Raw genomic sequence first — 10,749 nt, forward strand, 5'->3', positions numbered from 1 at the left:
AGTATTTTATGGTAGCGTAAAGCATTCCTCTTGCTTCCCAGGTTTCCCCTTCTTCCCTGTGTACTTCCAGACAGCAGTCACATGCCCTGTGTGATCATTTCAACAGGCAAACTGTTGCAGTGGTGGAGTGGGAGGAGAGCCTCTCCTGTGAGCTGTGATAGTCAGAGTAGCCTTGTCAGTACCTCTTGTGGAAAGAAGTGCTCTCTGGGGGGAAACCAGAAATAGATGCAGCATTGGACTGGTTTCCTCTGCAGATGCTTCCCTGAATGTACTCTGCCTGGTGCACTGGAAGATTTTCTCCCCTTTCTAGTTGGCTGTACAAGTAGGGGAGTTCAGCTTTACATCTGGGCCTTGTTCTCTCTCTGGCGCTTGTAACAGCAAACCCTTAGCTCTGCTTGGAAACGTACCCAGCTAAAAAAAGGGGTTTTTTTTACTGTTACTCTGAACTATTTGCTCTTTCTCCTGCTCCACTCTGGGTCATCCCATATCACAGTTGTCCTCTAGGGATGCCTTTTCTGATTTTAATTTGGTGACTCTAAATCTGCAAAGTATTTTAGTGATAAATTAAAAGCTAGAGGTACTTGAGTTGGTGATTGAAATGTGTTGTTCAGGCTACATGTGAAACCTGTTCATAGTAGAACAGGTTATTACAATGTTGTAGTGGTATTATCTTGACTTAACAGCAGGATTATGTATTGTAAAATAACATGCTGGAGGTAACGTGACCTCCTGGTGATGTTGTGATAAGGATGTAGGATAAAGGTCTGGGAGTTGCATATGCAGAGCTGCTGGGCTGAGCATGATCCCAGAGCTAAGCCATGCAGGAAATGGCTGATATCAGTGTGTTAAGGACAGGAGGGAGACAGCTGCAGCTCCTCACCGCACAGCCATGAGGATGATGTCCCTTTCCTCCCTGCCCACTCACCTTTCCCTGTCCTGGCCCAAGTTTGAGGCTGTTCCAGCTCTCCACTGCTGGAACACTTCTGTGTGGGATGGGCTGGGGAGAAGCTGTTACTTCTGTTCAGCTGGAACTGGCACAATCGTGAGAGTGCTGTAATCCTCACCCTACAAACCTCAGGGGAATCATTGCTAAACATACTTATTTGTGTGTGTCATTGTATCAGCTTGTATTATAACTATTATAAATAGAAGTGCCTGTGGGCTGTCAGCTCGGCATTCCCATGTTAAGTACCAGACCGGCTGGGTAAAATCTGTCTTCGCTGCAAAGACTTGCACACTGGTAAGACAGGCCCTGGAAGGGAAGGAGGTTTATAGCACAGCAAAATGAAAGAGGACAGCAAATATTGCACACTCTGCAGTGGGGGGGTGGGAATTGGTAAAACCTTGTCTCAGTCAGGAGAAAGTCAAGAGAGTGGTGTGGGATTTGCTGGGGGTAGAAAGGAAAACTAGGGCGGGTGGAGACTTGAAGCAGGCAAGAAGCCTGAGAGGGAGGAGTGGGCTGGAGCTGGCTGCACAGGGCAGGGGTGTTTCAGCCAAGCTCTAGGAAATCCTCCGAGCGCTGGCGCTTCTGCTGCTGTTCTCCTGCTCCTGGCTTCCTGCCCTTGGGTTGTGTGGCACTAGCAAACCCTCTTCCTCTCAGGAAGCATTTCTGTTGTGATTGATTCACAGGGGGGAATGGCTCTGCTTTGTCCTTGATGACTGCAAGGCCGCAGAAACTCCATATGCAACACTTGTGTAGAGCTAGGGATTACCTCTGGGATATCACCTGTAATGGGGCAGATTACCTTTTAAATGCAGACTCAGTGTTTTTGAAGAGGAAAGTGTGTTTCAAATGAAGTGCTGCATGCTCAGCTGTGTAGACCCCAGTGGTTTTCTGAAGGTGTCCTGGGTTCAACAGTAGCAGTCATTTTTTCTCCTTCTTAGTAGCTGGTGCAGTGCTGTGGTTTTGACTTTCGGCCTGGGGACAGTACTGATAAAACCGATGTTTTCAGCTACTGGTCACAATGTTTGGTCTGACCAAGGACTTTGTGAGTCTCATGCTCTGCCAGGGAGGAGGGAAAGCCAGGAGGAAGCAGGGACAGGACACCTGACCCAAACTAGCCAAAGAGGTATTCCATACCACAGCACGTCATGCCCGGGGATATAACTGGGAGTTACCCGGAAGGGCACTCTCTGTTCGGTTGGGCTCGTTTGGCAGATGGTATCGTATTCTCTTCCCTTGTTATTTCCCTTATCACTGTTATTATTGATGGTAGCAGCAGTGATTTGTGTTATACCTTAGTTACTGGACTGTTCTTATATCAACCCGTGGGAGTTACATTCTTTTGAGTCTCCTCCCCATCCCTCCCGGGGAGGGGTGGGGTTGGGGGGAGTAGAAACTGCATGGCTGACTTGCCGACTGGCTTAAACCACGACAGAAGGTCAGGTATCACAATAGAAATTCTTGAGTATGCACTAAAAAAATCCAGCATTTGCTAGGCTCAAGCTTAAAATAGACAGATCTTCACCAGTGCTGAGCAGGGTGGGACTGTGCGTTTGCTGGGATGGCAAGGTCTCTCCAGCCTCTGTAAGAGGCAGAATTGATGTTGCACAATTTCATGAGCAGTTGTTAGAATTCGGGGAGATAAGGTTTTTGACGTGTAATTTGTAAGTGTTTAGGGATGAAAACCTGATGCTGTACATTTCTGAAGAGGACAAACAGGAGTTGGTAGTGAGGTCACAACCAAGAAGTGGCTTTTTCTTTCCCCTGTCCTCCAGGTATGACCTGTGTGGCTTGAGGTGGTGTCCATTTCTCTCAGTGGTTGCCTCTTACCAGTAAGAAAGTGTGCTTATAGAAAACAAAACCTGCTCCTTCCCCCCTTATGAACCTGCCCTCTGTTCAAATACTTTATTTTTAATTTCCAATGGCAGTTCCTTCTCAGCAGACATGGCAGTTGTGTCTGGCAGAGTGCAGGCTTCCAGCATGCCTCCGTGGCCCGAGGAGCTAGGTCCTGCAGGGCAAGGCTGCTGTGGAGTCAGTCTGTGCAGTGTTTTGGGCATGGCTGTGCAGTAGTACATGGCAGCAGTGCCTGTGCAGCTGGTAAAAGGGTGGAATACAACACATCAGAGTATGTTGAATGAATGTCGGAGCTGACTACAGGAAGAAGTGCCGAAGCACAGGCAGATGTGCATTGTTCAGAGTGTACCTTTTGCCAGAAACTAGCTTATCTCAGATGAATACACTTAATTGCTCTTTACATAAGATGTATAGAGACACCCTTCAGTCTGATAAGCCTGTGGTTTAAGAGATCTCAAGGCCCACTCTTATCCTGGGTATCTCTGCCAAAGAATAACTCCAAAGTTCTAATTATCAGTCTCTTTCTCTTGTTATTTTGGATAGGTGCAAAATTTTCACAGCTGCGTTCAAGTAACTGAAGACTTTGTGTCTCCAGAACATCTTGTACAGTCGTTTCACTTAACGCAGGAGCTGAGGCTGTCAAAGGAAGAAATCAATTACGATGATAAACTGCAGGTAGGAAATGAATTCTGCTCTGGAAGCTGTTGGGAATGCAGGGCATGCTCAGGCTCATTGAAATGCGGAGCAGTGCGTGGAGCTACTTCCTTGCTGCTGTTCACACAGAATAACAATGAGCAGCAGCATGAATGCAGGGGTGTAAATGACTCTCCCTTGAGCTGCTGATTTTATTTATGCTGTGTTATGTTTTGAAATTTGTAAGAAGGTGTTTCCTTTAGCAATGGCTTGATGTAGCCTTCCTGGTTTTTCCATCCACTATGATAAGGGCTCAGTCCTAAATGTAGTCACTTTGCAGAGTTCCTTCATGGAAGGCCGTACTAAAATCTGTCTAATGTTCTTGCAGGTTAAAAATATCTTGTATCATGCAGTTAAGGAAATGGTGAGAGCTTTGAAGATTCACGAAGGTGAACTGGAAGACATGGATGAAAACTGAGCGCATTCTGCTTTTTTGTGGTAACATCAGCTGGAGGTTATTTTCTCTAATAGGTGAACAGTATGCACACTAATTCAAGCTTCACAAACCATCAGTGCCAAGAAAAAATAGTCATCGTATTTACTTGTTACTGACACTGCAATGGTATAGCTTCATATCACAGCCACTGTGATTACATGTTAGACTTGCAAACGATTCAGCAGCGTTCTGCTGTCCTGTATTATAATGTACATGAAGTTTGTGAAATGTTAAAGATTTAAGATGATGTATTTATTTTTGGAAAAAAACCCACAAAATTCTATGCTATATTGTTGATCAGATGTAAATGTGACTTGTACAGTTTGCTAAAATAATTCAGATATTTTTCACTACATTGAGACAGTTACTGTGACAGTAGGACACAAACACCAGCTATTGCCTGCATTTGGGATCTTGCTGAGTCCGCACAGCAGTCATGTCATAATCTGAAAATTACTGCCAAATAATTGTAAACTTTGTAAAATATAAAGTATATAAAGTAGATATTAAATACAAACACTTCAGTATTTTATTGAAGCTATTCAGTGTACAATTAAACGTTTTCAAAAGGTGTAATTTATTTAAAAAATTGTCTCATTTTGGTAAAATTTATGTGAACTTTTAAAGCTAAATATTAAACTTAATATGCTATGTAAATATATACATATATACATTCAATGATGTATTTTTTTAAAACATTGGCTTGCTTTAATTTGTTAAAAGTGCAAGTGTTACACATGCTTTGTACATTGAAGTTGAAAAGGGTTTTACATTTTCCATTAAAATGACTTTATCAAACCTTGTCTCCTGGTACTCCCTATTTACGTTTGTGTCCCGTGTGTGACAGCATGAGTCGCTCGCTCCCAGTGCCGCATGTCCTGTAGGAACGCTCGCAGTGTGCTGCCCTGGTTCTGTGCACCGCGCTGCCCTCTCCGGGTTTGAGGCGAAACTGCGAGGGAAAGTGCTGAGCACTGCTCCGTAAGGATAAGACAAACGTCATTTACGTTCTGCCTTTAATAACCCAGTGTTTACTTTGCGTGAAGGGGGAAAGGAGTTTCTATAGAACAATTTTTTACAGCATCTTGGCTTTTCACAGTTGAAGTAATACCACAAAGTAATGCATGGGGCTTTTTAAATTGCATCTGGTTTAATAATGCTAAATGTGAGAGCATAGTTCCGGCTCTTGGAGTTAGCTTGAAAATTTGAAATATACATGGATTTAAATTATTAGAACTACGCAAATGTTTAGATTTGATACCAAATGTTAGGTGCAGCCATTAGCTTGTGATGTGTCCAAAAGCGTGTAGTCACCTGGTGACTGCTTCCACTCTGACAAGATCTGAGTGGGTTCTGGGTCACAAAAAACCCAAAACAACCCAACAAAACCCCTCCTATCTAAGAAACAGTGAAACACAAAAGTAATTGCTGGTTCCAAATGTGAAGTTCTTTTTAGTTTGTTTGAAAACATGGGATTTATTTGCAGTTGTAAAGAAACACTTTGGGGTTAATGTTGCTGTGCTTGGCAGTTGATTCTCAACTTTGTAACTGGTTCCATGCAGCATCTTCCTTTAGGCTGTGTGTGGCACAGGGTTGGAGCATTGGCTGACAATGCAAAAGCTGCCAATGTATGTTTGCTGAATGACAAGTGGGCTTCAGTTGCCATGTACCTTTTGTTTGTTTTCAGTTCAGGATTTGTAAACGAATGAATTTTTCTCAACTGCTGTCTCTTTCCCGCTGAACTGAGTTTTAGTGAGGTGCTTTTTAACATCTGTGAAATTTCTTGAGGCTGCTGTACTTGCATTCCTGCCACAGATGGTTGTATACCCCCTTGTTCTTTTGCACAAAGAGCAGTTGTGCAGGCCCAGGCCATATCTGTCATCACAGCTGCCTCCTTGTGCTGGAGCATCTTTGTAGCTGAAGGGAATGGGTTGGTTTCCCCTGGGGTACACCGCGGGAGAATCATGTTGCAGTGTCTTGTCCTGGCCAAAACCTGGGGCTCCAAGCTCTGCCTCTTCTCAAAGGCGTGCAGGTACTTCACTGCCAGTGACTGAATAGGAGGCAGCATGCACTGCTTCCAGGGTGGAGCTTTGGCACCATCCTTGTGGCTCCCGTAGGGCACAGGCAGCTACCCATCCCCCATCACCGGTGAGATTGAAGAGGTTCTTCCCTTCTCAGGTGGTAGCTGAAGGAGTCACTGAGCAGAGAATAATTCAGATTTCCAAGTGTGAGTTCTTCCTTTGTGACCTTTTTCCTGCCACCTTTGCTGATGAATCCTTAAGTGTATGTCAGAGTTGTTAATTGCAAAAGCATGTGGGTGAAATGTGAAGCAGCTTGAATCCTCACGAAGAAAAGCCTCAGGGATTGCAGGGATTTTAAGACAAAGTGTCTCATTTTGGAGAAGCAAAACTGATGGGCTCAAGCAGCGTGGCTCAGTGTGTTACACTGTCGCTCAGGTAAGTAGATCTTTCACTGCTTTCGCAGCAAAGATGAATTAATGTATTAGTTCAAAGTGCATGAATAGAAGTTGTCCGTAGTCACTATAGAGTTTTAACTATCCATTTGTCCAGTAGAGTTTATAGTAAATAATACGGTAGTTACATCAGATGAACAGTTTTAAAGTGTTGTGGTTCATGGGTATGTCTGGTGGATTTGCAATGCATGGAAGCAAAACCTGATGGGTTCTGCAGATCGCCTTGGGAATTGCTGCTCTTCTGTATGGGGTGGCTTCATAAGCTGCCTGCCTCCGTGACGGTGTTTCCCAGTAACTGACAGGAGGGGAAGAAGCCAAAAGCGAGTGAACAAGGAAAACGTGGCACAAGCTGAGTGTGATGGGGAGTGCTGTAAAGCGGTTATTGCATCAACTTGGAAAGACTGCGTGCTGCAGACATTAGCAGCCCACAAGGAGTTACAGGGAGCAGCTACTCCAAGTGCTACTAAGAGAGGACAAACATTCTGGGGTTTTTAAGTATGTAGTGTAGCAAACTCCGCTTACTCAGTATCTGGTTCCATCACAATGAAGCAAAGCTCCCCACTCCACTACAGGAAATCAGAGCAGGAAGTGGGGCTGGTGTTGTGCTCACTGCCTGCACGACTGAGATTTTCATTGCTCATGTCTGAGACTAAAGAGGAGTTTGTGGGGAGGTGTTTTGTTTTCAGGTTAGTTTTCCCTTTAACCATTTCAATGCCCTGTGAGGTGTTACTGGACATGTTTTTCCCATTTTTCTTTCTTAAAGACTCTGTAGGAGGTTTCCTGGTCTACAGTCTCAACTGTTTTATTGTAGTCAAGAGGATTTGATGGGATCAGCTGAAGCTGTCTGAAGTGCAGGAACACTGTCAACTGTTAGAACAAGAATATGACATACAGCATCATATTTTGCCACCTCCCTATTGAGACCAAGCTGTCTTCATCTGCTACGCTGTCCGTGAAGCTGGTTTTGTCCATCCTTTGAAAGCTCATTTCTCAAAGGCACCAAAACTGCAAGCCCTGCCCTTCACCACCACTTCCCTTGCCCCTTTCCACCTCATCGTCATCATCTCCATACACTGCACTGCCATTCAGTAAACGACCTAACAGTTTTCTTCCTATTGTAACTGCAGAGATAACTAACAAAGAGTAAGTGAACGGCACAGAATAAAGCGGGGCTGCAAGGACCTGGAGAATTTCAGCATGGATGGGTGGTGGTGTATATGGTTTAGCTGAAACAGATGTTACCGAATTGCTGGAATTGCCGGCAGTGAAACCGTGATCCCCGTTACGCAGGTCAGAGGTGTAGGGGTTTATAACAGTCTGGTTTAAAAATCTATTTACTCTTCCAGCTTCACGGAAGTTGCTCAGATCTGTGTGTGTAAACTGAACCCCATCTGATCAGCTCTACGTTCTCATGCTCTCTGACCTTTTCGGTAGGTGGTAGTTCTGTTGTACTCTCTCCCGTGACATCCTGTCGAGCCCTCTCACAGCTGACAGCCTTCCCTGCCCTAGGCCCATCACTGGGAATTTTCCTTCCTTCCTTCTTCCATAGCCACCATCACCATGTTCTGCTGCTTTCCTGAGCAGGATGTTTGTGGTCTCCCCCCATCTGCAATGGACAAGCAGCCTCTCCCTGTGGAGACTCCCAGACGGAGGCTTTGCTATGCTCTTCCCTCCTAACCCCCAGCTCTGCCTCAACAAAGCTCCTGCTTTCCGCTGCCTGGCTTGCACTTTGTTAGCCCGGGTGCTGCTTTCCCTTCCCCGCCTTTGTGTTCCCATGATACATGTGCCCCAGGAGGGCAGGGGAGCACGCGGTGGCGTGGGGGCTCCTCTGATGGGGCCTCCACCACCATGTCCCTTTCTTTCCATCTCAGCAGGCAGCTGAGGAAACTCTGACCAAGGAGCAAATGATCTGCAGCCTCAGCCATGCACACAGACCAACCTCTGCACGCCTTGCATTTGTTCTCATAGGTTTGAAAAGGAAGTGATGATCTATATATAGCAAGTAGGAAAATCTTGCCTCACAGCAAATTGAAGACATGTTTTACCTGGTGTGTTGCATGCAAACAGTTGCATTTTAAACACGGGCCTTTCTAAAGCTAAGTGGAAGACTGAAGGATTTTTACTCTTACGTTTCAAAGTGAACATTTCTGGTATCTTCCGATCATACCAATATGATGTAGTCTTGACACAGATGCCTGTTTCTTTTTCCAGTTCCTGAGCATGTGGTTTCATCCTAGCTCTGTGCTTCCTTAGTGGAATTGCACGGTTTAGTAGCTCTGAGGCAGGAAATCCTGTATTTTCACAGCTCTAAGGATTTTGTGCTGTTTGATCTCAGTAATACCTGAACTCCTGCAGCAAATGAGCCTGAGGGAGCACTTACGATTACAAGACACAAAGCCTGGGTAAGTTTAGGTTACTTCTGGTAAAACGAACATGGGAGAGAAGGAGGTGGAAGACATGACAGCTGTAGCTCTGAGTCCGGGGGGAGCAATGAACTTCTCTTTGTACAGCTGAACTCCACAGGCCATATACTCATGCAGAAAGGTCTGGCAAATGGTGCCCAGCCTACATTTGATTTGTAGCAGCCATGCTACCACTCTGGTTACTTTTGAACAGTTGGACTGGTTGATTTTGTTTTCTGCTGTATTTTTAGTCTAGTTCAGCGAGGGATTTTGTCAGCTGTTGTTGGCTGTACTTGCTTTTTTCTGTCTGTTTTGCTAGTGAGCCTGCTTTTGTGGGAGCATGGAACAGCCCAGGGTGTGGAAGGGGCCTTGAAAGGTCACCTGGCCCAGTGTCCAGTGGGAAGGGTGGCCTGGGTGTGAGATGTAGCCCCTACCACTGAAAGCAGGTCAACAGGAATTGCAGATGGCTGAAGAGCTGCTGCTGCTGCCAGGACACGAGGAAGTTCAGGGCCAGAGCTCCTGAAAATGGACATGCTCTCAGGGGACAAAGTCACAAGATCCCCTTTTCCCTTTATATGAAACCAAAACGCAAACCCCAACACTTGTGTATTTTGGCTTTAGCTGCCATTGCAAGCAGCAATGGGTGGTGCAGTCTGCAGGTTTTATTCTCAAGAGACTCTGCACATTGCTTCTCTGTTGCCTTTCTTTGGTTTCTCCTTCTGCAGAGATACAGTCAGAGGCTGGGTAATTACAATCTCTTTTTGCCAAGTGTATGTTGGCTATATTTGACAGGGATAGTATTTCTGTGTTCAAGACAAGAGTGGCCTCTGTGGTAAAGTGACCTCTATGAATAGCAGTCAGTGTCTGGGCACATGTTTAAAATTGGCCCTCGGTGAGACACTTTGAACTAACCTCAGATGCTTTTGAGTTCTGTCAGGTACAAACCAGCGCAGCTGAGGCTGCCCGCCCGTGCCGGCTGCGGTTGCCCGGTACCGCGCCGCTGCGTTGCCGCGGTACTCCCCGCAGGACGGTGCACTCTATCGCGGGGCGCTCACTGCTCGGTGGCTCTCGGAGGCCCGAGGACAGGCCGCCGCTGTGGCACTGCGGAGCGGGGCTCTCCAGCTCCGGCAGAAGCCGCGCACTGCTCCTGCGCTCCGCTAGGTGGCGCCTGAGCCCGGCCCAGGCTTCGGCCCGGCCGGCGGGAGGCAGAAGGGTAAGACACGCAGGCGGTGGAGGCAGGGGAGTTAAACCGGAAGTCTCCATCATTTCCCGAGGCCAAAACTCGAACGAGTTGAATGACGATAATAATTTAAAACAGTTCTAAAATGTTAAGGCATAAACTAACCTCTAACAGACACTGGAGAAGCGTTTCCTTGCGTTTGTCGCTATGCATCAATAAAACTTGTCCTCTAGTGGCGAGGATTCTCTATACAACCTTTGATTCTTCAGACTGTGTAAGCGTTTAGCTCTGAATTCAGACTGGAGAATTCCTTACCGTGAAAAACTAAAATATTTCCTCTTATTTCATACACTTAGCTTTTTCCCTGGAATGTGAGGAATTTCATAAGGAAAAGTAACTTTATTCAATGCAGAGATGGATGCTGTATCCCTTGCCCTTTCTTCCCCACCTGCTCTATTTGGCGCAGGTAAGATGGCAGAAGTCACAGGGACACTTGCTGACAATAATTTCAGTCTTGCATTTTTTGTTTCAAACATATCTCAAATGTTGTTTTCTGTAAAAGTAGTTCTGTGACACTCTAAGGATCTTTTCTCTTTATGGATATTTGAAATATGTAATTAACATTATTATTATTATACATGTTCAGGGAAAACACCTGGAGACAGGAAGGAGCAGGAATTTACCCTGGATAATCCATTATTCAATGAATTCTCGGCTATAGGATGTTGCTGCTGAAAGAGGTGACCCTACCTGCTCTCACCCACCTTTCTC

At 45.7% G+C, this 10,749-nt stretch overlaps 1 protein-coding gene across 4 annotated transcripts in view; it reads left to right on the forward strand.

Annotated features, from left to right (window-relative positions):
* Nucleotides 1-4,653, forward strand: part of JMJD1C (jumonji domain containing 1C) — a 62,237-nt gene extending 57,584 nt beyond the window's left edge. For all 4 annotated transcript variants that reach the window (XM_080620330.1, XM_080620332.1, XM_080620333.1 and 1 more), the window contains 2 exons: nt 3,341-3,472; nt 3,819-4,653. In XM_080620330.1, coding sequence (XP_080476456.1) covers nt 3,341-3,472; nt 3,819-3,908 — 222 coding nt within the window. In that variant the 3' untranslated portion in view covers nt 3,909-4,653. The remainder of the gene's footprint in view (nt 1-3,340; nt 3,473-3,818) is intronic.
* The last annotated feature ends 6,096 nt before the right edge of the window (nt 4,654-10,749 follow it).

Source organism: Psittacula echo (assembly GCF_963264785.1).
Source record: "Psittacula echo genome assembly, chromosome: 6".
Lineage (NCBI taxonomy): Eukaryota > Metazoa > Chordata > Aves > Psittaciformes > Psittacidae > Psittacula > Psittacula echo.